The sequence below is a fragment of the Stigmatopora nigra genome, chromosome 13 (genome assembly GCF_051989575.1).
Source record: "Stigmatopora nigra isolate UIUO_SnigA chromosome 13, RoL_Snig_1.1, whole genome shotgun sequence".
Lineage (NCBI taxonomy): Eukaryota > Metazoa > Chordata > Actinopteri > Syngnathiformes > Syngnathidae > Stigmatopora > Stigmatopora nigra.
In genome coordinates, this window is record NC_135520.1 from 5,844,595 (window position 1) to 5,872,259 (window position 27,665).

Below are 27,665 nucleotides of genomic sequence, written 5' to 3' on the forward strand. Positions count from 1 at the left end.
TAATATGCACTGAACATACTGAAATCATTTATTTCTTGACAGCGCTGTATTTTTTTTCCATATTTTTATTTAGCTATTCTGCCACCCGCTGTTCAGTTCTTTTTGTTTCGACTAAAATCAAAGAGTCACGCCACTGGCCAGAATGGAGCAGCCCAATGTTGTTATTTTAATTGAATAATATGAGCCTTGTGCTGTATATTTCCAAAGTATTTATAACATTCATGATACTGAATTTGCCAGTTCATGAGAGATTTCAATCTCTAATGGTTGTTTGTCAATTGATTGGGCGACCGAGCCAGGATGTACCCAAATGACTTTCTGGTTAATCTCATGTGTTTGTTAAGTCTTTTAAATAGGAAAAAAAAGAGTGTGTATATCGAACACTGTGTGTTGTGACGTCAGTGTAAAAACGACATTAGCGTTTGTTGACTGGATTGTATACCCTCGCTGACAATTACACCGCTCTCTATTTTTTACTCCAATTTGTGCTTCCGTTCCTTTTGCTCAATTATCATTCTATCTTCACCTTGTGCTTACAAAACGTTCCCTTTTATTACTCACTAAGGTGATGATGGCATTTGGATGTTTCACTGAGGACTACTAAAGTGAAAGCCACCAGGATTGCCTTTTTACAAACACGGTTTATTCAACTGCGTAGAAAATGAAAGGATAGAAAAAATATGTGAATGAAGCAGACATGATACATCAGTATGAATGGATGGAGAAAATAGTTCTTGAAAATCAGAGTTCTATAGCAATAATCATCTGGCATTTACCTTGAAAGATGCAAGTCTCTATTAGATGACACTGTTTCTCTTCCGTCTATTACATCTCGTAAATATAATGTAAATAGATGTTACTGGGAGCAGTTTGCAAGTTATGTGGCCTTTCGATTATAGAAAGTTTGAGTATATACATATTGTTCATGTTTAGGGTTAATTTTCCTTTTTAAAAGGACAGTACAAAAACTTTTAGTGAAATGAATCAGATGATCTTAATGATGTTATTGGACTAATTTCCTTTGTGTGCTTCTCTCTGACTTCCTCTTCCCGATGGCTCAGTTATGTGAGCACTCTTGCGAAACGAGCAGGAGAAAGAATTTGATCTGAGCTGCTGCATTTGTTAAAATAATCTTTTATTAGTCCCCAGCAGGTATTTCCAAATGAGTTTTTCTGACAACACCATTCGAATATTCATTCATTTTACCTTACATTGCTGGAGCTTATCCCAGCTGAGTTTTGGCACCAGGTGGAGGACACTCTAAAATGCTGGTAAGCCAATTGCAGGGCGCAAGGAAACAGACATCCATTCACCCGCACACTCATACCTAGGGGCAATTTCAAGTGTTCAACCAGAATGTTTTTTGGGATGTGGGAGGAAATGTGAGTACCTGGAGAAAAAAACACACAATCCCGGGGAGAACATGAAAATGAAAACTGGGAGGAGTGTGAATGGTTGTCTGTCTCTGTCTTGGGTGTCTGGCTACTGGTTCAGGGTGTTCCTGCTTTGTGCCTGAAAGTCAGCTGGGATAGGCTCCAGCACCCCCACATGTCCCTAGTGAGTATATATGTGTGTGTGTATGTATGTATGTATATATATATATATATATATATATATATATATATATATATATATATATATATATATATATATATATATATATATATATATATATATATATATATATATATATATATATATATATATATATATAATTATTATTATTTTTTTTTTTACTTTACCACTTTATATCGGCATTTTTTTCTTACTTGCATAGTTCTCTGGTGAGATGCATGTATGGATCCATTCTGTAAAGTAAATACTTAAAATTATCTGTACGTTATTAAAAGTGGGTGGGAATTAGTTTGGACCTGTTGCTTGCGTGTGTGTCAAGACAAATGATGGTTCCGCAGTAAAGGCAGACTTTGATGTAGTCCGCAGTAAAGGCAGACTTTGATGTAGTGCTGAGTTGAGGGGAAGGGACGCAAACGAGAGAGGGGGGCGTGGATGGTGATGGTGACGTCAGTGCAGCAGCATCAGCATCACGAAAGAGCTCCCTCAAAACATCACTCACTCCGTGTCGACCGGTGTGACCAGTGACCGGATCAGTCTCCCAAACGGGCAAGCGAGCAAACACGATCTGAGCTATCTCTCCGCGTCTCCTGGGGCCACTTGCGTGAGTCTCAACTGCGGTTTCATGAGAAGCTAAAGGACGCGTATTTTGCGGGCTGGCTGGATTTGCGCACAATAGTCAGCCATGGACGGCGTTCGAAAGCCCGGCGCTCTTCTTTTTCACGTCGCGATTCTATTGAGTAAGTGACAACTTTATCTGTCGCTCTTTTTGAAACTTTTCTCGTTCACTTTATCAAGTGCTCTTCAAATCTTTTCCTTTCTTTTCTTTGCACTTCAATATCAAAACGCCTATTTTAAAACTTGGTAAAAAAGTTCACAATTTCTGAAAGTTGAATGAAAGGAAATCATTCTAAACATACTGAAACATCTGCGTGTTTGTTTGTGTGCGTGTATGTGTGCACGTGTGTGTGTGTGTGTTTGTCTGTGTGTGTATGTATGTATGTATATATTATATATATATATATATATATATATATATATATATATATATATATATATATATATATATATATATATATATATATATATATATATATATATATATATATATATATATATATATATATATATATATATATATATATATATATATATATATATATATATATATATATATATATATATATATATATATATATATATATATATATATATATATATATATATATATATATATATATATATATATATATATATATATATATATATAGAGTTGTTCTTGTATTGTGAGACATAATTTTGATTGTTAGTTATGTAGTTGTATAGTATGCTCTCTGCCTATGAGTGTGATCTTTTTGCATGTGTCCTACCTTATTAGCATTAGTGGGTTTAAATTGGGTTTTAAAGCACAAAAGATCGGTCGATTTTGAATGGCTGGGGGTCCATTTGCAATGAATGCTCTCTCATGCAGGTTTCACCCCTTGTAGTAGGACTATACAGTTCACTTTCATACAGCTAAAAAGTGGAGAAGACTGAATATCCCTACGTAATTGCTTCATGCAATCTGTGGCCAGCAATGATTTGTGCCAAAAACCTTCTCCTCCCTGCCATCTAGTGTACATCATAAAATTTAAATATTATGGAGAGTTAATCTCAGTAGTGAATAAGTAAAGGCACGTCGTGAATCTTGCTCAATGCCATTTTACAGTTGTTCTTGGCCCTTTGCATTGAGGGAGTTGTGAATCCTTGCTCGCCCTGTTTTTCTCTTTGAAAATTCTGATCAGAATATTTTAAGTTTGCTGCAGCATTAGTGATGGACCAGGGACAAATTGCATTGGGGGAGAGGGTGCTAAAAAAATGTGTTAGCTCCGTTAATCAGCAGATTTTCCCAAATAGTACTTTCAGACCAAGACTACAATTAGAAATATAATTCTAGCTCAGTGTCCTCATTTGAAGACAGTCTGTGATTCCTTTCTTAATTCATTTAAAGGGGCTTTCCCATTTTATGAAAATATTCTGAAAATGTTACAAAAGTGTCCAAGTTGTTAACTCAGGTTAAAATCGATTAAATTAAAAAATACAGAAAGCCAAGCATTGCAGTTTAAAATTGAATTACCCAAGCAGTAGACTATTATAAATCAAATGTGACCTCCGTTAAAAATAAAACCACATGACAAATATATGTTTAGTTAGTTCAATTTTCAGTTTAGAATTGTATTTTTCATGCATGCATAAAATGTGTAATAAAATAATAAATTTGAATTGAAAAGAATTTGAATTGACAACAACAATAACTTCTATCTCTATGGAACTATAAAAGTATAAAACTTGCTTTCAGGCTTTCCAATAAGTCATCACTTTGCTCTTGTTTCTAAGCAATCTTTGTTTTTAACAGAGTTGATATAGAACTGATGGAGTTTACGCAGATGAGGTTTAATATGATGGATTGCTGGATTACAATGTCTAACCAGCATAGTGCTGTAAAACTCAGCAGACTGCAGACACGGCTTCTCTGATGTGAGACAAACTGCCTGATAGTAGTTGGGTTTTTCCCCATTTTTTACCATAATTTCCTCAACTGTAGATGTGAGTCCATGAGGACAGTGGTGCCCAAACTATTCACAGTGAGTGCATGTTTTTGTTCCAACTGATCCAGCACGGACAGTTAAACCAATGAGATTTGTTCTAGAACTAGCAGCAGCACCTGGCTGCAATGACCTGATTGTATATTCTAAGACACCAGGTGGGTGACAATGTTTCCTCTTCATCAATGAAATGAAAACCTGCACTCACTGTTCCCCTTGTAAACCAGTTTGGATATGCACGATTTGGGATTTTCAACCAGTACTAGCAACACACCAGACACACTTTGTACTAAAAGGTAGGCGGGTTGCCATTTCAACTCAAATAACATCAACATTGGTCAATGTGATGTCATAACAATAAGTTTGTTGAGCCACAGATCATGTTGTATCTGTCCTGCATAGCAAACTCCAGAAATAAACATTAAAATAATCCAAATGTATATAAATTCCTTCAAGTGGTAAACAAAAGATGGACTGAACTAAATGTTCAAATGACTTTAGTAATCAATGACAGCGAATTTATGAAGTACAGTGCAGTTGTATTGAATTTAACGAAAGATTTTTATAGAATGTTTTGGAATTGTTTCTTTTATAATTTGTAGGACAAAACTTTTTCAGTATACTAACGTTTATTCCCTCCTTAAATACATTATAATTTTCCCTGGACTGAGCTCACTTTATTAACATGATTTAACTGTCCAATTCATTTGAAGAGGGAGGACTGAAAGTGGGAAATCATTCAATTCCTACCAGACTCCTAGAAAAAGGGAATTGGACCTTAAACACCATAAAATGTCCAAGAACCATCGATCTACATAGTACAACCATTCCTCAGAAAAATCCTACTTCTCCTTTATTCAGTTTTCCGCTCATTTTGTTTCATGTTCTCAAGCTTTATTCAAAATATAGAATGTCCAGTGTGTGATATTTCTAGTCCATTGATAATAATAGACATCCAAAAAAATTTAATTGAGTTGTCATTCAATTACTGCTAGACCCTAAAAGGGGATTGGACGTGTAACACCATCAATGCGGGCATTGAGAGTTCTGTGAGGTGGTATTATTTTTGTAAAATGTCAAAGAACTATCTATCCTTTATTCAGTATGCCACTCATTTTTTTCATGTAGTTTTCAAGTTTTTTTCTGTGCCAAGTAGCACACACTAATAATAATACTCACTGTTTTACATTTTTCTTTGCAAAATGAATCACTGACTGGCTGTCTCGCCATCTCAGCACCTGCTTCGTCCTTTTACTTTCACGTTGTACAGCCGTGATGCTCCTTAAAAAGCACAAGTGAAGTGGCTGGATAAGAGCCAGCCAGCCCTATGTTCCAGATGAAAGTGGTGCTTGCAGGGGCATCACTCGTCCGCCGACTTCACAGACACGTGAGTTGGAAGGAAGGCGTGCCACTCGTTGCGTGAGTCGTGCACTTGAGTGGCCTTGGTTTTCTCCCGGTCATTAGGAACAAAGCACAAAAAAGCAAGTTTTGATGGCTGAAGAATACTTGAGTGTCTTTTCAGTCGACTGTTGCAGCTCAGTTTTGATTTATTTGCTAAATTTTTATGTGTACGGTCTCATTTTTAATGAATTCAGCTTAATCTTATTTTTTTTTTATCTCACTTTAAGGGATACTTCAGCTGAAACAGAGTCCTTATCATAAACAGTCAAGATGTTAAATTCTGGTTTGTGTACAGCTTTTAAGGATAAATGCTTGTCCATATGTACCCAGTGATTGGTTGTTATTTTGTTATTATTATGCAAAACTGAATTGTTTGGATTATTGTGACCACTTCACACCAAGCAGAAGCAAATAACCACTTGTGGGGCATTGTTTTCTTCTTCAAGGAGTAACAAAAGGGACAGATAACTGCTGTCATCAGTAAATGAGATGATGCTTGAGTTGCGGCAACACAACTCTGATAAAAAGTGGAAAAACAATGTGTTTATTGGACATTTTATCCACATAGTCCATCATAGGGTTTCCCTTTTTAATATTTAACAAATGTATGGCATGCTTTTTGTCTTTAACACATAATACATCACCCTGAAGAAGACTCATGAAGTGTTTCATATTTAATAAGTTCCGTGGACTTAAGACTTTCCGGGGCGGCTTAGCAACGCACAATGAAAACAGTTTGTTTTCATCAAGAAGCACATATGTGGATGATGCTAACAATGTGGCCAATGTCAACAGCTCCATGGCCGCGTGATGTATCACAAGACTGCAGTGCAAATCAGTTCACCGCTGCGTCACGTTTTGGCAAAAGTCGCCAAGATACACCAATTTGGTTTAATTGTGTGCAGAGGAAATAGATATGTGGGTTTTTGTGTCTGATGAGCATCAGCAATGGACATTTGAGACAACACGTGGTAGGTCTCAGTGAGGTTCTCATATGCGTTCATAACTAGACTTTACATTGAAGGTTCAAGTACACAATTCTGATTTAATGTTGGATCTAATGAATGTATTCGACAAACATTTCATCAAATGTGACTGTGTTTAGATGACTCCTCGCAGTTTAATTGAATGGATTCTGTCTGTGCGTTTGGCTTTAATCAGAAAATATGAATCAAAGGTTGTCAAGAATGGTGCATTTTGTACAAAGGACGAACAAGTTTGTAGGTTTTAAGCAGTTGGTCGACAAATGTCATATAATCCATGGTAACATAGCCTTTTTTGACCCTTTTTTATATACTCAATCTCTGCATATATACATAACAAGTTTGAGTTCAAAACGTGAGGTGCAGCCAGCTTTTCTTTGTCTGACTAACAAAGAGCCGATGGTCGACTTTGCCTTATTAATTTACTGGTATGTGGTTCAGCAAAGAATATTAAGTGTTATTTTTTATATTTTTTTTCGGAAGGGTCCATGATTGTTGTATTAGAACCACAAAGTGCACAACATGGTCCATGGCGGCTTTCCTATGGCTGTTTTGTCTTGTTTATGTCTTTAGCTTGTTTGATGACGTATGACGTATCGTAAGTCATTGGCAGAGAATTTAATGTTGGACAGATTTTCCATTTGTGTCGTTGCCAATAGGGAGTAAAGTGGAGTACCTCGCCATCCCCTCGTGAATTGTTCTTCACAATAGGTTACAAAACACAGTGTGTACTTTACATTCATCCGGTGTTTTCAATGGGATCCGCTCAGATGAACATGCAAAAAGCCATTACATTTATGTCAAGAATGGAGGTTGCCGTACCTCTGAACTTTGAGTTTCTTATAACTTCAACCTGCCAACTTTCAGTACTTGTACGGAGTCATCTTGAATTCAATGTTTCAATGTTTAGTTTATCTTTTACTGCCATTTATAATCATAGCTGATTATAATAGACGTGCAACCACGAACAAACTCATGCAAACACAGCATTTTAGCCAAAATCAAAGATTGAAGCATCACAGCGGTTGACTCTTAACTAAAGTCAAGATGTTGCCAGTCGGGTCTTAAAGTGGAGTCATGGGATCCAATTATAGTTTGGGGAGGCTTAATTAGCTGCACATGAATATTTGTGAGTGGTGTATTTAGATGTAGAAAGGTCATTGCTTAGAGCCATAGACACTGTTTTGACAAGGACATGCTTACTCAAGGCCAATGAATGATTCATCAAAACAGTAAACCTTGAGCTCAATCAGCTTAACTTGGCATGATAATATGGTTCTGATCTCCCATTTTTCCCTTTGCACTGATGTTTTTGAAGTGACCAACGTAATTTTGAACTAATTCTTGGCAACAACCTCCATTCTTTTTTAAAGGGATAACCAAATTTGAGATCGTTTGCAAATATTACTACCAACCAACACACTACAATATTCTATATGGTCCATCTTGGAAGCTGTTTTATCTTTACTGACAATTGTAGGGTTAAGAGCGGAGAAGCAAGCAAATTGACCGCTTACTGGGTCGACTTTTGTGGAACTTTTGTTTGGGATAAAGCCACAAGATGTTCATAAATATAAATAACGCTGGCACATTTAATCTTTTAAATAGCCAGCCAAATTTGGAATCTCTGATCTTCTGATTTCTGCCCCATCTCCGCCAAAATAGTCTTTTCAATTGACACGAGTAAGAGAAGATGTTGGCAGCTAAAGTGATAACTTTTTTAATGTGATGTTATCTACTAATTCAGGGCCCCAGGCAATTGCCTGTGTTAGCCTTCTTGGTTGGAGATTGGCCAATGATTCTATAAACTCACAAAAGTGGATATAATGGGGAAAAATGAAACTGCTTACACCAGCTCAAAAATAAAAGAACATTTTTAGCCTCTTACAATTCTGTACAGATTTTCGTTAAAGCCAATTACCTATAGTGTGTGTGCAGTTGCTCCAAGGTCACCATTTTTGCTGCCAATCTACTTGTGGACAGTATGTTACAATGATGTCTGATGAAGATTTAATTTACAATTATTATTACGATTATTTAGGCAGCAGTTGGAATAAAGGATGTGACATGCCTGGATATTCTAAGCAGGTGGAGTGAAGGAGACAGTCTATGACAGATGATTGACGTAATGCCTTTTTAGTTCTGCTATTTTGATGACATTTTGAGGAGGTCTGAATTTTTAATTGCCTACAACTGCCAAAGAAATGGGGAACTGAATTTCTGATATCATAATGAGATGTTCAAATCCTTCTTCCTTCACCCATCTCTATTGGTTTGGAAGTGACTAGAGTGAAAATATATATTAATAGGAGAAGAACTGTGAGTTTGGGATCTTTCTGGGGGGGTTAAAACCAGCCTTCACTTGCTTTGTTCAATGACCGCAATCTCCACGTGATAGTTTTCTTCGAAATCTCCCATTAAAAACTCATATATTTCACAAACACGATCCTTTCTGATAAAGCAATGATGATACATTTAACGGTGGTTGAGACCAGCAGTATTTTCAACTTCGAAAGCCTAACCATTAAATTAAATTTAATGATAACCATGGAACCACATTCTGTCCCCTCCGGTTAGTTTTGAACTAACTGCTTTTCCACAGATTTCCTTCTGAAGCTGTTTGTTGAGTGACAAAATTGTATTTTGGCTCAATCCAAGCTAATTGTTTCCTTCACTCTCCACTTTTTTTCCCAAATTGAAAAAGAAACTGACTTAGTGTGAAAGGAAGCAAGTTGTTTGGGGCCTTAGGGAGATTCCAGATGCTATTCAATGTTAATAATAACACAGTTGCTTTATGATATGCAGTATTTATATTTAATGAATACCCCGTCTCTCTCTCTCTCTCTCTCTCTTTTATTTTAAAGAATGACACCAAAGTTCATTTTATTTTACAAGCATAACTACCATTTAAAAGCTTAACCCCCTTGTTAGCTCTCTGGTTGCTTTTATTAAATAATTCTATTAGTCATGCTTGGCCTTTTTGCCCCCAAGGCGTCTCCGCACAGTAACACGGCTGTTTAGAGGCACTCGCAACCGCTTATGTCGCGGCGATAGCACCCATCGTCTTTATTGTTTGCCGGTCATGCTTCTTAAATGTCCGGCATGTCACGTGCGCCGTTCAGTCTCTCATGAAGTTGCAAAAACATGTTTAGTACAATAATGCCTCATTGAAACGTCTGTAAAGTTTAGATGTGTAAGTCAACTGTTGTATTGACTTCCTGACTAATTGATGTGGATTTTTTACGCCACTGAATGGCCAACAAACCATTAATTATTGCCCAACAGCAAAAGCTGACAAAAATGTTACTGCGTTGAATGATAAATCACTAAAATGGTTAGATAAGAAGACGTGAATCTTTCACAAAACTGTCCCTGAATTTAAATATTTGAGGCAGTCCTTGTTTTTCCTTTTGATTGCCAAAGTCATCAGGCATGTTTACCTTCGGAACTATCCTTGATTCAAATAAATAGACTTTTTGGTCACTTTATTTAATCATTCAAGTCTCTTCATTTTAAAACAATCAATTTTCATCATATTCGAAGCTATGAACCAAATATGATGCACTGTATATGTCAAATCAGCTTTTGAAGTATAGTGTATAAATTGCCTTTGTGTTGCTATGTGGTTTATATTAATGGTCATCAGCACCACAAAGGGAATTTCAATACTGTTGGGAAACCTGCAGTGGGATTATGTAGTATCACTGCTGATGAGTAGAAAAGGTCACAATCCGTTTAGAACATAACTCGAATGGGTTATAGAACCATGCACATGAGACTCTAACTTGTTTAGCACCAAGTCTCACGGGTGTGTTTATAATGTATTTTCTCACGTTCTACAAAAAACTTCTATTTTAACACAAATGCAATTTTGAACTACAATTTGAGGGCAACAGACTGCATGACTTTTAACCTTTTAGGTTTGACACTTAAAGCTAATCAGTGATCTAACAGAAGAAAGAAATGATAGCATGTCCAGTAAGAAATGTGAATAGTAAATCTGAAATGTTCCAGTGCAAAGAACAACAACAGGATGCGAGTGATGTGTTTGAACCTAACTAAGTAAGATACATCTGCTTTGCTCTGAAAGAGGCATATTAGATTAGATCAACTCCTTAGCTGCCAGATGGGGGCCATCCCTGGCACCAAGGCCAGGTGTTTTAACCAGTCGCTGAGAGCTTAGAGGTCTCTCTGTAAAATCCTTCCTCATCTGGATTGGCCAAGAAGATGGGAATTCATTTGGCAAGTAAAGCTGCAGAGAATGAAAGGCTTTGGTCGAAGATCGTGCGTTGGTGCTCAACGGTTCTATGCCAGTTAGGCTTGATGGTCCAGTGCTTGTCGATGCACTTTTATTCTGGCTGTGTTCCACACTGTTCGGCTTATATTTTCATTCTCCTCACTCTTAGGAACTTCATCTGTTTTTCTTTCCAGCTCTGTGCCCTCTGTTCTGAAGTCTCCATTTCTGTCAAATGCCCTTTCTTTGACAGCGGTATTCTTATCTTATTTTCTTCAAAAAACTCATCTGGCTCAGGCTAAATGTCTGCACAATTGTTGTTGGTCTTTATGTTCTTTTTAACTTCAATTATAGCGAAAAGGCTATGCAGTCATTGTTATTGGAAACCTGGTAACTAGTGGTTGCCCCCAGGCGTGTATAATTCCTTGCAGCGAGTGAGCCCTTAAAAACCAAATGACTTTTGTATCTATTGAGAGGCAACTCTCCAAATAAGATGAGGCAAAAACAAAAACATTCCAAGTGAATTTGATTAATTTGAGAAGACACATTTGGTTATTTATATCAACTTTTGACTTTAAAATGGTAGACTTTCTCACTCAGTCAAGGTGATTATGCAAATTCGTGCAATTGGCTTTGGAGTGAGGATTTTCTTCTTTGCGAGACTTGCTTACAGCCATCCATTTACTGTAATGCCTATCCTCACGAGGGTCAGGAGTGTGCTGGAGACGTTCCCAGCTAACTCTGGCAATAGATACACTCCAAACCGTTTGTTAGCAAGTAAACACTTGTTTGTAGCGATGAATGAATTCATTCATATCTGGCAGTCCTCTTACAACAAAGCAGGCTGTTAAATAACTGTACCTTACCAAATGCGGTTTAAAGTTCCATTATCACAAAGTTTTACACACTACATAAAAGAATTGTCAAGGGGTATTAAAAGACAAGTTACAAAGAGTCACACAGATCCATAACTATTGAATTTGTACAATTCCAAAAATATGCACGGGATGAATCTAATCTGTTTGTCTCTGCATAGCTGGAGATGAATGGACAAAAGTTGACGATTTAGCCATACAACACGTTATTTGTCACTTTTTCCAGTAGAATGTTTTGATGTTTTGACTGGTCCACATCTATGTGCTCATTCCATTCAGCTCACTGATTGGCCGGATGGAGAAAAATAGAGGCTTATGTCGCCAGGGTTCGTGTTGGAGCAATTACCAACACAAAATGTGTTAACCATTTTTCCGATTTTTGAGGGAGAAAAATAAAAACTAAAACCTCAATGCTACAGCAAGGAAACTAAACTGGTGAGCTCACTGCGCATGAAAAATCCTGCCAATGAAGTCCAGTCTATTAAATTCAGTTAACCCTAACTTCCTAAGGTACCAGTTGGACATTAAGTACTGTGTGCTCATGTACGGTTCCTTTCATAACAGTAAAAAATGACCAATAAAGCACGCTGACAATCATTTTTGCTCTCTCTTCTCAGTTTGCAGTCGCTGTCATGCATTCCTGGATAATCTTCCAGAGGACGACACATCAGATGAGCTGCTTTTTCATCAAACCGACCCACAAAAAGACAATCAATGTAAATAATTCACACCTGAAGCAGTACAAACATTCATCATTATTCAGATAATAATAGTAATAAGAATAATTGCTGTTATCTGTCACATTCATGGCAGATTTGGGGCTTTTGAGCACTACTCTTTGCAACATCTGAATTGAATTTTAAATCCTCTGAAATGACTCTATCTTTGCCATTGGTAGATATACTTAGCAGTCCACAAGCCAGCAGTAAATGAGTTAGCTTGTGTTGTATTCCAGATGAATAAGACTGTACACACAACAGTTAATCAATCGCTCTATCATCATGAACAATATCTCATTGTTTTTTTACGATCATCTTTTGTTTTTCTTCTCATTACTATTCTCCAGTTAGAATGATTCAAAAACAATTAGAGGATGCCTGGTGGCACACTGTTTGTTCCATAAATAATGCCTGAATTGAGTTATTAATAATAACAAACAAACAAAATCTGCAAAATACAGCAATAGCATTGAGATGCAATGTGATGCGAATGGTCGTCTGTCTCTCTATGTGACTGACTGGCGACCAGTCCATGGTGTAGTACTGATGTCAGTTGAGATAGGCTATGGCAAACCCCACAATGACAGTACTATCAAAGAAAGCTGGGAGAAGTAGTAATAGCTCAAAATGAGCTTATTCCATCAAAAAGCCAATATAGCGGTTTGATTAGAGATGAAGAGACCTTAATCCTTTTCAACCCATTGTGAACATAGCATTAGTTGTAATTAAATTATGATGGAGAAGGGAAAAAGTCCATTTTTAAAAGAAAGATAATACTTTAATAATGGACATTGCATCAGCATTACCCCCAAGGGGGATCTGTTTGGCAAATTAGTTGAAGTGCCAGTTTCCTCTTCAGCTGTCACATGACAGACTTGTTTTTTTATTTTTTTTAAAGGAACTATATGCCTCTCAATTCACTTAACATGAACAGTGACCACCATTTTCATTTTTTTTTAAAGATATTTAGGTTCAAGGGAAGTCCACTAATCCTTTAATTCCTCACTGGTTATTAAATTATGCTGCTATCTTGTTTTGTAGCTTTGATCTAATGTCTAAAAAAAATATATAGCCTTCTTTTTTGCCACATCAAACATGTTTTTGAGTGTATGTGCGGAGACTCATCAAGCTGTTCAAGTTTGTTAAATTGATGCAGTCAACTTGTTGGGGGAAAAAAAAGAAGCCGTTTTGTGTGGTTTGGGAAGAAATTCAACTCTTCAATGAATAATTGGGATTTTCTTTACGAATTGAATTCTGGTTTGGACTTACATTCCCACTGACTTTACCATGACGCTGAATTATACTTTCTTGCAGTTTTCCACTGTGACTTTGAGTCACCATGTCTCTGGACTTTATCGAATCAAAGCCAACAAAGGGACTGGTCTGTGGTATCGGCACGGCAAAGGGATCAAGCAGGTTGGATGCCTGAGGCGGACCACTCGAAGGGAAGCTCTGATGGTGAGAGCCTCGCACGCTGCGTGCTTCCCAGCATCAAATATTCATAGAGAAAGATCACGCTGTTTTTAATCACGACCCATTGTCTTTGATATCCAAGAAAGCAGTTTTTCCCAAGTGCTTATCAAACGGATTGGGCGACAGGCTCACGAAACTGCTCTAGAGCAGCCGTTTCAAGTCAAACTTTGTTTTTTCTTTAAGGTCACTTTCTTCTCCTGAGTCCCTCCCCTGTTGTGGAGGCCTCCACAAGATGTGAATACCATTTAAACAGCCCTGTCATGCTTCGCAGTGGGCACCAGTGTGTTTTGCATCTGGCCCTATACGAGTTATCACTATTGGCAGGGAACTTCACAGTCTTGATCAAGCCACTTTACTCCAGCTCAGGCTTTGACACTTTGGAGTTAAAGTCTGAAAGAAGAGAGGATCCCAGGTCAGAAAACACACTTGATAACGCAGTGGTAAATTTGAATTACAATAATGCATGCCCAATAGCCCATTAAAAAAAGATGCCACAATTAGAATTTGTAAAACAGAAAATAGAAAGGAAGGGTTTTCACTCCCATAGTTCTTAAGTGTATAAGGAGCGATGTACTTTGAAGTGTTGTGGACCAGCATGCTAAATGGTTAAAGTACAGCCAGGAATATTGTTTGATATTAGAGCAGGTATTTCTATTGAATAATGCTGCGGTGCGGTCCTCCCGAGCTCAGATAAAAGCATTCTCTTTCTGCTGATGTGGAGTCTGCAAATAAATTGAGTTAATCATTGGACAGAACGACGGATGGGCAATATGGTTATGTAACAGTAGGCAATGGGTATGCGCTAATGCACTTCAATTTTCTCTAAGTGGGATTATGTGCCTATGCTTGGTGTGCCTGCCTCTAGAGCTGCAAAAACATCATTACTGTATATCGTTGAATTATCACAGACTTATCCCTGTTAATATGGATAAAGATGTCAATTGTTTTCGATAAATGTATATGAGGTTAGGATGTAGATCAGGTGTATACACTGAGCTCCAATAGCCTACTTTCCACATGAGTGAGGAAACAAAATAGAACTGAGCCGACAATATGATCGTGACTGATTTAGTCATTTCGAACTTTCCAACCTGAATGCTTTTTTTTAAATAAAAAATTTAAATCATTTTACATTTTTATTTTGCAGTTCAGAGTGGGAAATCATCACAACTGAAATAGGCCATATGGATGAGCCCTTCCATGTGATTCTGAGCTACACTGGATGTGTACAGGAAGGCTCCATTGTGGCTCTCGATTCAATACGCTTCAAAGACTGTGCATTGGGTAAGTTTAGAGAGTTCTCGTAATCTTCACACCTGTTGAGCATTGAAAGCAAGCACACAAATTGGTTGATTCATCAGGGTAATAATTTTGAGTTATCCTCAAACCCGGATGCATGAATTTCTGTTTTGTGTTCTGGCTAAGACCAAGATGGTGAGGTCATCCCACCGAATGTGGACTGTGGCCAGCATTTCTACTGCGAGCACTCCGAGTACTGCATCGACCAAAAACATGTGTGCGATTTCCACACGGACTGCCCTTTAGGAGAGGATGAGGGTTTCATCTGCGGTGAGGATTTATTTGTCAGGAAAGCGTTTACATGACCCGTGGGTGATGTGCTCTATAATTGTTGGGTCTTTGATCAGAACCAGGAGATCACTCAAAACCACCAAAGGACTTTACATCTCCCAGTAGACTCTCTGAAATAAAAACAATTCAAAGTAATTCGCTAGATTCTGTAGTTGAGCCATTTCTGTAGCGACTAATGAGATAAAACTTTGCGGCAATATATTCATTTAACATTTAAACAGCAAGACTCTTGGGAAAAATTCAAAGATTCATTTTGTCAGTTGATGACAGAAAAGGAACACATTCCTGTCATCACTGACATCAAACTGATTACATTTGGAGAATTATATAAAACAAAAAGAATGAAATGTATCAAATATTTATAGTTTCCAGCCACTGTGCCATTTTTACAGGTATTTCACAGTTTCCCCCCTTTTTTTCCTACAGTAAATCACACATTCTGGCAACTACACCTGCCAGCAATTTACCTTAAAATACCTCATTCTTTCTCTTCTACAGTGAATAAGTGGGAATTTTTTGGATTTAAATGCCAAATGTTTCCAAGTGCTCCTCAGGTGAATTTATTACATTCATTTTTTGGAGCATTTTTTGCTTGACAGAAAAGTCTGAAACTCTGTAGTCGCCTACTAAAATCCCAAACACTTTGGAATTGAATTACTGCAGGTTGATGTTCGGACAAATTGATAAATATAAAAGTGAAATGCTGTGTAATACACAATTTATTAAGCCCCAATTCATAACCCTTCAAAGTAGTCAATGAGTGCCCCAGCGTCTATAGTCAGTGCAGACCTTCAAAATAAAACCTGAAAGTAAACACATGCATCTTGACTTGATTGCTCTAAATCCATGGTGGTGCTTTATAATAATTATACCAAACAAATGACGACCAATGCCATACACTGCAATAACACATCATCCCGGAGCCTTTGCTTGCGTCCCAATTTGAAATATGCAACACACTCATCATCCTCTACTGGGAAATTAGGATTCTGGGAGGAAACAGCGGGGGTCTTGGTAGCAGCTGTAGTTTCTTGTTGCAACAAGCTCTGACATCAATTTGCTCTCTTTTTCTCAGGTTCAATGCCATTTGGCTCACACTGCACATTTGAACAAGATGCTTGCGGTTGGTCCGTTTCAGACCAGAGGTCGACTTGGAGGAGGGTGGATGGTGACGCGCTGTTGTCAAGAGAAGACATGCGTGGAATCGCCCTCAGTAGTACGCCGGGTAAGTCCTATGCATAATGGGAACTTACAGGCCAAAATGTATTATACTCATTTGACTATAATTATGCTTTTAAGTACAAAAAGGTATAACTGAAAATTGCATAACCCTACATGCTAAAATAATGTTTTTTTTAGCAAAAAATTGACATTTATCCAAGATTCCTATTTTGAGAAAAGACCCAGGTTCAACCATAGTCGTTTATGAGGGTCTAAATCATGGGTCGGGAACCTTTTTGCCGAAGAGAGCCATAAACAATTCATATTTTCTAATGTTATTCCTTGAGGGCAATTCTCCGAATTTAAAAGTTAAAATATATACAAATGTGTGCCTATGTTTTTAGTAGTTCACCACTTTTAAAGTGGAAAAAAATACCTTTGACATTCTTATGCAGTTGCTATTAAATGAGTATGCATTCCAGAAGAGTCTAATGCAAAAATATGAAGATTAAAGCCGCTCTAGATGTAGTATCTGGTTTCCATATTTTAGCTCACCGGTTAGCAGACAGCCAGATCCAGCTATCAAAAGAGCCACCTGTGGCTCCCGAGCCATAGGTTCCCTACACCTAGTCTAAATATTAAAGGAGTGAAGCAAAGTTCTGCTCAGAAATGTAGTGAAGGACGACATGAAAGCTGGTGTAGGGGAGGGTGAAATGAAAAAAGTGGATTTACTGTGTCAAAAGTGTAGTATAAGTTCTGTGTTTTACAAATTTAGTTTTTCATATATATTTTTTTGTCTTTCACACAGGGCACTTTCTATTTCTGGAGATTAGAGAAACACATGGACTGAAAGAAGCATCTGTCAAGAGTCCTTTTTTTCCTCCTCCTGTCGCCAACACAACTTGCCTGGTATGCCATGAACACTTCTACTACTTTTGCATATGCCAGCTCCTTGTTTGAAATGACATTTTTGTTTGTGCAGATGCATTTGTCTTTTTATCTCTTTGGCTACTTCAATGGCTCTTTGTCAGTGGTAATAGAGGAAAATGGGACTTCCACAGAACCACTAATATGGGAAGAACATGGTCAATGGCAAGATGACTGGGAGGATGCTGTTCTGCACCTGACTGAGCTTCATCATGGGTACTATTTACTGTATATTCACACGATTTTGTTTTTTTTTCCTCCCTCCACACATTTCACTCTAGTTTCTACAAGGTACAGTTCAAGGTCTGACTTCATTAAGATGCCAATTTCAGTATATTTCTAAATGATTGGTCCAAAGTGTGCCCAAAAATTCCTTACAGCAATTCAGTCCAACTTAAGCCATTGATTGCAGTCATTTCTCAACTCTGATTCCATGTTCTTTTTCCACCGTATTCCAACTGTATTCTCCAAAATGTGTAGCAAAAATCAAGTCTCAATGGATCAGACAATTTCTTTTCTATTTCATTTTTTGCTGTTCAGAAATAATAGTCTGAGATTTCTTTTCTTAGAGTGGATGTGATGCCAGCCGGTACCGTCCTATGATGTTCTAACTCATCCTTATAGATTTGATGCCTTACACATTCGTCTTCATGGCGGAGGAGTCGAACACAATCTGTTACCTTTATCTTTACATATTTACAAGTTATTTCCACAAAGTAATTCTCACCCCACAATTGAACATCTACTGCAATACAGCTTTTTTTTTTCATTTGTAGTTCATGATTCCTGCATTTGAATCAAAAGTTTTAAACATAGTATAAGGCCTTTCTTATTTCCGAAACTGGCTTTATCTCAATATATCCATTATTCATTTTTTTTAAATCTCCAAAAAAGGTCATGCACCCAAAGTCATTTCTACATGCACATGATTTTCTGGAGGACTTCCAGTCTGTTTTTGAAACACTACATAAGACACAGTCAGCTTTATGAAGCGCTTTATTAATCATACACTCCTGGGAAATGGTTCTGTGGACAATGTGTGCTTTTGTCCTGCAACAATTACATACTGCGATATGCCAGGGCACTAAATTAGTCATGATCCTGCTTGTCGGACAGAACTACATATTTCATCCTTGTTATCTAACAGAGTTCTACAAAATTCAGTTTTAGGGTTCCCACGTTTCTTCTATTAGCTGCCTCAGCAGAACACATATGGGGCGTTCTGCAGACCCCCCGACAATCTCTGCCTACACACCTAGACTTCATTTTAAAATTCTTCTCATTGGCGAGAGATAAAGGTCTTTACCATCTGAAGTAGCTGGGTGGCAGTGAATTAAAAAAAATGTCTACTACAGATAATATCTATAATTCAAATCTACAGCAGAAAGATGCTAAGAACCACAAGATTGAGTTGTACATAAGCAGTGTTGGTTGATGTTCTAAAAATAAGCCTGCATATATTGACTGTCTGCTACAGTTTCCGTGTCAAAGTGACAGCTGTTTGGCACCAAGGCTCCCACGCTGATGTCGCCTTGGATGACATTGCCATCACTGCAAACTGCTTTTATACAGGTGAAGAAAAATACTGAATCATTTAAATTCTCACATTTTCTGCCATACCATACTTTGATTACCTGATCGGGCACCCCGTCACAGGAGACTATTTATTTCATGGTCAACTTGGTATGGCTAGCAGTATAATTAACTCTTAAAATTGATCATCAAAAGTACAGTTTATACTTAGACTATTGATTAAACATGATTTAATTTAGGATTAACCACCATGGATTGCTATTTTAAGGTGCCCATATGCAACCAGTCACTCACCAGTCACTTTCTTTTTAGTTTCCTGTGAAGCTGCACTGATTTCACACTGAAAGTTCGTTCTAATATTTTGAGTCTCTAAGGTAGCATGGGCAGTCATTCAATTTAATGTTCCCATTTTATTTTGAGAAAAAAGATTGACTATGTCATTTTTCACCTTTTTAACGGCACCTTTTCCTTCCTACCTCATTTCAGATCTCAATTCTATCATGCCTATGGCCGACCTGAGGGATTTCTTGATCCCCCACACGGATCCGTCATTTTCAGGTGAGCTTCCAAAGCGTGACATTTCAAATCCATTCCGAATGATACACTCTTATTATATTTAAATGGATTGTTTTGCTGATGTGTCTCTTTATGCATGAAGACTCTAAAGGAACTGTTAATCCGATGAGCATTAAGACTCATCTTCCCCAGTCCTCGCCTAGAATTTTAAAACTTTCACCACCCACATTTCTTGTCTGTCCCCTAGACGTGTCCTTGATGACTTGGTTCTTCAACTCATGTGGCGCCAGTGGTCCTTATGGGCCGACCCAGGCTCAGTGTGACAGCACTTACAGGAACAAAAATGTCAGTGTGACTGTGGGGAAAGAAGGATCCTTGAAGGGGGTCCAAATGTGGAGGGTTCCGGCTACAAATCGATACCTGTAAGTCACTTGCTCATTTGTGCATAAACATGCGTGGAATGGAAGGTAATCCAAAACCATCCCATGAACGTGCAATTGGGAGGCTTATCATGTGCGTAGTATTTCAAATTTTAAGTCACTTCAACAAATTGTACTAATAAAGACAGTTAATAAATCCAGCAACACAAAAAAAAAAAAATGAAATTCATGACCAAGATTTCGAATGATACTCACTTTATCACATTGGATTATCAGTAAAAATTAAAAATTAATTTAACCTATTCACAAATTCATTTTGTACTGCAAAACTGATTTGCTAAAAATAATTTGTTTTTTTTTTCTTGTTGCTTTGGGATAGTTTTTTAGGATTTTTTTTTTTTTTTTTACACAAAATCAGGTGACTCACCTGGAAAAAAAACACAAAACATTCTTTGAGATATGAGTGTTTTGAGTAGCAAGCATGTTTAGAACAAATATAAAGTAAAAAAAAAAGGACATTGTACTTCCCACCAGGCTCACTTAGTGTCTACATTATTTACTAATTCAGGATTTCGGCTTACGGCGCCGCAGGAGGAAAAGGAGCCAAAAACCACAACAAACGCAACCACGGAATCTTTATATCGGCTGTGTTTCCTCTTGAGAAAGGAGAATTGATCTACATCTTAGTGGGCCATCAAGGAGAGGACGCGTGCCCCGGGGTGATTACGCCGACCGTCTGGATGAATGAAAAAAAACAAACAAACAATGCACTGAATTCAAATAAATATCTTTCTTTTCCATGCAGAGAAATTCCCAAACCCAGAAAATCTGCCTCGGGGAGTCATCTGTGATTGACACCAGGGGGGAAGGGGGAACAGAGTGGTCTGGAGGAGGCGGAGGAGGAGGAGGAGCTACCTACATCTTTAAGGTGACCTGTGCACTCATTTTCTGATGATGAACATTTACATAAACTTACTAAAAAGGCACACAAGAGGAATTACTAGATTGGGACATTTAACCCTTATATGCACCAATTATGATTGACTTTTCATTTGCGTCAACTAGTTCAAATGGATTGTAAATCTAATGCCGTCAATGGCAACTTGTGAATTAAATGAGTAACCAGTAAGAGTTTAAAAAAAAGAGTATTAAAACGTTTAAGGAATTCATATTTAATTAATAATAGCCTTATTTTATTCTTTATCTACTTGGCTGGGATAGGCTCCAGCACTACCCGTGACCCTTATGAGGATAAGCAATACAGAAAATTAATGGATTGAAGGATAATAATAACACTGAAAAATGACCATTACCATTTACATAATTTCTCCTTTTACACATAATAATCAAAGCACAATTTTACATACTCTTATTTACTTTCTTATGCTCATAAAATCTACTTCAAGTCACAGTTTAAAGGACTTTCTTTTCTGCAAAGCTGTTTTATTTTCATGAAAGCTTAGTTCATTGTTGTAGAATGCCTCTTTTATACCACACTGTGTGTGTGTGTGTTGTCGGGTTGAATATTTTTATCATTGCATTTGCCTAGTAATATGTCTCTGAATTACTGGCTACCTCATGGTACATAAATACATAAACACAGGATGAATAAATGTGATGCCATCCTAACAGATGGAGGGCGACGAATTAATTCCCCTGCTGATCGCAGCTGGTGGAGGAGGAAATGCTTACATGGAAGACCCAGAGTCCAACCCGGATCAGATACCATTGGAGCAGTTTGAGAACAGCACCACAGCACCAAACACCAATGGCCAAACAGGTCAAGCAGGTACTGTGATGGTTGTGATTTGAAAAAAAATCTCACATAATAATAAGGACATCACACTATCAGCTTTAAGTGTAAATGTTCCGAAAAAAATGTTTTAATAGTTACCAGGAATTCTAATTTTTGCTTTTGTTGTTTTTTGTCAAATCTCCCCCGGAATATTTTTTTTTTTCAGATTTTACCTGCTCTTCTGACTTACTTTTTTATATTACGACTCATTACACGATAAACACAACAACTCTCGACTATTTTTTTTCTTTGAGCCAATGCAGAAGGAAACATTTTTATTTTTATTACACCATTTCAGTGGTTATGGCTTTGTGTGAGTCTTCACAATTGAATCTTTTCGACAAGGTTTTATCATTTAATTAGTCTGTAAAAAATTATGCGAGTGAGACTTTAGGGCATTGTAAATGCAGCCAAATAGCACAAAAAAATTCAATTGACTGGTTCACTATGTACCACTCACTATGTGTTCTGTTAAATCAGTTTGAATTGAAGCATGAATATGAACAATGTGCTCCGAGTGGTGCGGACTACATTTTTTTACTGGACTCAAAGAAAGTATTACAGTATTTTAAAGACTTGTTTTTTAAACATCGTTGCAGAATGTATAACGCAAACATTGCCACTTTCATTCAATTTCAAACTAAGGATTCCATTAAATTACCCACCAACAGCATGCAATCCTCTTAATTGCACGGGAATGAAAATAGGTCTCTCCTGCAAAGTATAGTGAACATTATAGCAGGAAACGTAAACATTTATTTGCACACATCCCTCAATATTCCAATCATGGTGCTCAACTTTAATAAATGCCTCAGGCTCCCCTTATTTTGCTGGAGCCAAATATTCATCAAAAAAAGTTCTGCTACCGTAAATGTCCACCCTATTTCCCCAAAAGCCCATAACTTAATAAATGAAAAACAATAATAATCACTCAATGTTTTTGGTGGGGTCTCCTTAGGTGGGGGTGGAGGCTGGAAAGACTCCCTCACTTCAAACCTGGTGGCTGGCAGATCACTAGTGGAAGGTGCTCACGGGGGTGCAGCATGCCTTTTATCTCAGTCCAAACTGGGCTGGTCAACCTATGGGGGCTTCGGAGGAGGGGGCGGTCCCTGCACTGCTGGAGGAGGAGGAGGTGGCTACAGAGGTGCGAATATACTGATTGCTTTATGTATATTAATTATTTAATGCACAAATTATATATATTTGTTTATTTTTCTTAATGTTTACAGCAAACTGTGAATTGATTGGATGTCTTGACGTCACCTGACGTCCAATCCAATGAATGAATAGACCCTCCCAGTAAAAGTGGATTGGACGTCAAGTGCCGTCAATGGCACTGAAACATGAGCATTCACAGCCAGTTGTGCATGTTAAATTGATTTAGACTAAAATTGTTACTTGGCGATAACTGGTGTGTATTTTTTATTCAATTTAATTTCATGAATTAATTTTTTAAACAACATATTTATATTTACATTACTTTATGATCATAAAATAACAATATATATACATATAACATATACAAATACAACACAAACCTATTGGTTAAAAATAAGTATACAATTGGTAATATTTACTTGTTTTATTGACAATAATACTCACTTGGGTAGAAAGTATTAAGATACAAGATTTTTTTGGTCTTTTTTTTTTTATGACCAGAAATAGTCACTTGCTTGTAAAGTGTCATATTTTGGGCAACTGCCCACATTTGTGACCACTGTCCCTAAAAGTAAAAGTACTTTATTTCATTGTATACTTTAGGTATCATGTATTTTCATGGACTTTCTCAACTTTATTTATCAACAAAATTTTAACCAAAAGTATGATTCATAATTTTGGGGGTATTACGAGGTCCTTATCCATCATTTCTTTCACAGGTGGTGACGCTGCAATGACGGATGACATCAAAGCTGATGGCCGTGACGGAATCTCCTTTTTTAATCCAAGTGGCGAGATTTATCTCCAGCCTTTGGCTGGTGAGTGTAAAATGTGATTGAAAATATGGAATCTTGATCTCTATGTAAAAATTGCACGTTATTGTTCCATTATGTCGTATTCTTGCGTTGTATTCCCTCTTATTTGCTTGTTTGACTTTTTTAGCACAACTTTTGTTTTTGTCCCCTTGAGATAACTCGACATATGACTTTAATTATGCACATTATGAGTGGTAGAGCACTAATTTGCAACCTCATGCAGCTACTTGCCCACAGCGAATGAAAGGCATGAGGATTTCGGGGAAAAGCAAACCTATTACTCAACCTCAATGACATGGTTTATGTTTTTTGGGTGATAAAAATCAATTGACAGCCAATAATTCTCACGCCAAGTGCCCGTCGTGAATCTGTTTGTAGAATTTTTGGTTCAAAAATAATGGAGCAGTAAGCCAATATTTTTGCTCATCTTCTAGACGTGGTATCCTGTTGCAAATAATGTCTGCTCATTTATGTTGAGTATCGGAAGCAGATGTATCAACCCAGGAATGTGTAAATCGTTTGCATCTTTCGATTGTTTTCAGCCTACAAAAGTAAGAACGAAGGAGAGAAAAGCATTTGTTCAACCCTTTTCATGGCAATTGTAACATCTGAAGGAAACATGTTAAATGTATTACATTTTTTCAATTAAGAGTATCATTTATATATTGCATGTTCAATCGACGTGGATTTTCTCATTTATGACCGAAAAAAACAAGAACAGCTTAAATGTATTCCTAAAAAAGATTAAAGAATTGATATTTTAGAAAATTGTACAACAACTCAATTGAGTAAAACGAGTACTTAAATGAGTAGTTGCATTGGCCTCGCAGTTCTGAGATGGAGGGTTCGATCCTAGGTCCGGACCATCCTGTGTGGAGTTGTTATGTTCTCCCGGGTTTGCCTGGATTCTACCCGGATACTCGCTCCCCTTTGGTTTCATAATAACCTAAGTACATATGCATGTCTATCTATCTCAGATCAACCAGAAAGACACTGTAAAATGGCTTTTACTTTGACTTAACTTCTTTCATGTACGAGCTCATTAATAAATACTAATCACTTTGTATTTCTTCAAGCCATGGAGAGTCACGGCGAGTGTGAGATCAAAGTACAACTGAACTGCAGCCACTGTCAATCGAGAAGCTGCAAGCGTGACGAAACCACGCACCTCATCCTGTGCCTGTGCCACGAAAACAAGTTTTTAGCCAGCGACAACGTCACATGCCTTGATAGCACAGGTTAGAAAATGCCTTCAAAAGTGCACGACACAGTCTTGCTGTCTCTTTTCAGTACATGTCCTGCCTTTGTCTTCATCCCACAGCTTCTCCAGCTCATCTCCCTCAAGCCCAGATGTCGCCAATGCTCATCTTGGCCGTGGTCACCTCTACCGTCGTCAGCGGCGTAGCATTGATCTGTGCCGGCGTCCTCCTCAGTAAGAGACTCTTGCAATTTTGCGTAGACACGGTCCCCGCCACCTTTCATCGTCTGTCATGCGAATAAACCCACCCTTGAGCAAATTGCCGTTCGAGAGGTCAAGAAACGAAACAGTGGCATTAGAAGGAAGGCATAGTGTTACGATGTAGTAATTCCCATGTTCTTCATTCCTGGACTGTTATGGTGTGTCCATTGTAAAAACTGAAAATGAAAAGTGATTCCGTTTAGGAAGCCAGCACTTTTTCATTTGGAGACTTTTCAGCACACTCGGAGCAGTCGTAAATGGCATTAATGTTCTAAAAAAAAAAAAAAAAAAAGAAAAGAACAACCGCCACAATGGTTTGGCATTTGTAATAAGAGTTTCCAAAGCTCGGGAGGCCAATGTGGTTAACACAAAAGGAGGGAAAATTATTTCTGGATTACTTCACACAGTGGTGGTTTGTAGATTAGAGCACCTCCGGGCATTGATGTGTTTAGAAACATTGGTGAAATGCCGCTGAATTTTTACAATCACACATTTTCTATTAGTCATTCTTGCGACAATTCAATATATTGATGCAGAAACATCCAAGCAAAAAAAATATTCTTTACACCCAGAAGTGGGACTAATTAGATTCTATTACAGGGGTAGGGAATCTATGGCTCGGGAAGCCATATGTGGCTCTTTTGATGGGTGCTTATGGTTCGCAGCTAAACTGTGAGCTAAAATCTGGACACTACGTCTAGAGTCGCTTAAATCTTCCAGTTTTTAATTAAACCTTTCTCATCCATAAATGCTTGGATCCCAGTGATTAGCACCAGGGTAACAATTCTGGGACTTTTTCTACTTTAACGGTAGTGAAATGACTAAAAATGCATGTTTTCATGTATTTTTGCTTCTAGTAAATTCTGAGTATGGCTCTCAATGAATAACAATTGAAAATATGAATTGTTTATGGCTCTCTCTGTCAAAAAGGTTCCCGACCCCTGTTCTATAACATGGCTAATATGTCTCTTAATATTATTATCTTTATTCTAGCCATTTAGATTTTCACCCCCAGATATTTTTGTACTGCATATCCATGACTAACCTATACGGCACATTTTGCATTGAATGAAGAGGTATAAGACATTGAGGGATTCAACTATTGTTTTTTTTATCCACGGTTTAAACAACCTGCAGAGAAAATGAAAGCAAATTCTACTGATTATTTTTAAAACTCTTGCCCCTTGTAGCATATCGTTCTTTTAGAGTACAGCCGGGAGCAATAAATGAGGTTTTCTATGTTTTTGAAATAGCAAGCAAGAGGAAGGCATTCATAGAATAGGGTGATTGTTTTGGCACACGCTTTTAAATCATCATCCAGGACAAAATCTATCCGGTCCCAGCAAAAAAAAATATATACAAACACCCATCACATTCCATCTCTATCTGCCATTTGTTTTTGTACTTTGGCCAAAAGCTTTTCATCATGAAATATGCAATAATTAAGTAGCATTTTGACATTCACAACTGCCATGGAAGCATTATGAAAAGGTAAACATTAAGAAAAGGAAGGTCAAACTTTCCAGCCTTTAAAAACATCAAGCATACAAATAACAAAGTTGAAAACAAAAGGGTATTTTTGACGTTTTAGTGTATTTAACCTTCAGTTAAAATATGCTTGATAGATTATTTTCTATTAATTAGTTACTCCTTTCATTTTTATATTTATCTCTAGTGACTTTGCAAAAATAAAATGTGATAAGAATTATAAAAATTTGCAAAGTTGAACACTGGACTGAACTCCAACGTTTGTTTGACATTAACTTTCAACTCATAGGCTGGCCATTGTATTTTATTGGCTCACTATGCAAATGTTCTCCTCCTCTGTTTTTATATGGCCAAAAATGAAGAACTAACCCTTGTACACCGAAAACGTCATGCACAAGTATAACTAAACTGAACATTATTTCCTTTGTAAAGGCTTTATTTTTTTATAAACATCTGTTCTTGGATCAGGTGCATCGAAAAAGGTGGGCAGCAAATGTATTTTGCCTGCTTATGGAGTGACTTCATTGTGTTTCAATGATATGAAAACGACACATAACATAAATTGTATAATAAATAACTCCGTGAAAGTGAAACAAAAGTCCACAGGTTAATGGTATCTCTTCACCTGAGCTCTCCCCCATGCAGAGAGGTAGTCTGATCCCTGTCCTCCACTTCACAACCCAACCTTCTCCTGCCCATCCTCCACTGCCTGCCTCCCTCCTTCCCTTCCTATATTTCCACCTTCCCTCCTCATCCCCCTTCCCACGGGACCCTCGCATCTACACCGGGCGATGGCTCAACGGCACCTCTTACCTGCACACAACGCCCCCTTCCCTGGCAGACTACCAACCTGCATCGGGGCCACGGCGGGTGAGTCCCAACTCACTGCTGTAGTCCAGGATATGCAAGACAAAATAGCTGCTTAGGCATCCCTTACATCAAAAGGAGCAATACAGTGTTCCCCCAAATATAAAATCAATTTTAAGTTGTTTTTAGAGTAT

At 37.6% G+C, this 27,665-nt stretch overlaps 1 protein-coding gene across 1 annotated transcript in view; it reads left to right on the forward strand.

Annotated features, from left to right (window-relative positions):
• The first annotated feature begins 2,089 nt into the window (after positions 1-2,089).
• The window catches only part of ltk (leukocyte receptor tyrosine kinase), a 35,053-nt gene continuing 9,477 nt past the window's right edge, over positions 2,090-27,665 (forward strand). The window contains exons 1-19 of the mRNA XM_077731150.1: positions 2,090-2,312; positions 12,268-12,366; positions 13,684-13,827; positions 14,026-14,254; positions 14,990-15,126; positions 15,268-15,411; positions 16,508-16,657; positions 17,402-17,502; positions 17,576-17,736; positions 18,998-19,092; positions 19,540-19,611; positions 19,817-19,991; positions 20,518-20,668; positions 20,755-20,877; positions 21,582-21,738; positions 22,703-22,888; positions 23,622-23,720; positions 24,794-24,955; positions 25,039-25,149. Coding sequence (XP_077587276.1) covers positions 2,258-2,312; positions 12,268-12,366; positions 13,684-13,827; positions 14,026-14,254; positions 14,990-15,126; positions 15,268-15,411; positions 16,508-16,657; positions 17,402-17,502; positions 17,576-17,736; positions 18,998-19,092; positions 19,540-19,611; positions 19,817-19,991; positions 20,518-20,668; positions 20,755-20,877; positions 21,582-21,738; positions 22,703-22,888; positions 23,622-23,720; positions 24,794-24,955; positions 25,039-25,149 — 2,551 coding nt within the window. The 5' untranslated portion in view covers positions 2,090-2,257. The remainder of the gene's footprint in view (positions 2,313-12,267; positions 12,367-13,683; positions 13,828-14,025; positions 14,255-14,989; positions 15,127-15,267; positions 15,412-16,507; positions 16,658-17,401; positions 17,503-17,575; positions 17,737-18,997; positions 19,093-19,539; positions 19,612-19,816; positions 19,992-20,517; positions 20,669-20,754; positions 20,878-21,581; positions 21,739-22,702; positions 22,889-23,621; positions 23,721-24,793; positions 24,956-25,038; positions 25,150-27,665) is intronic.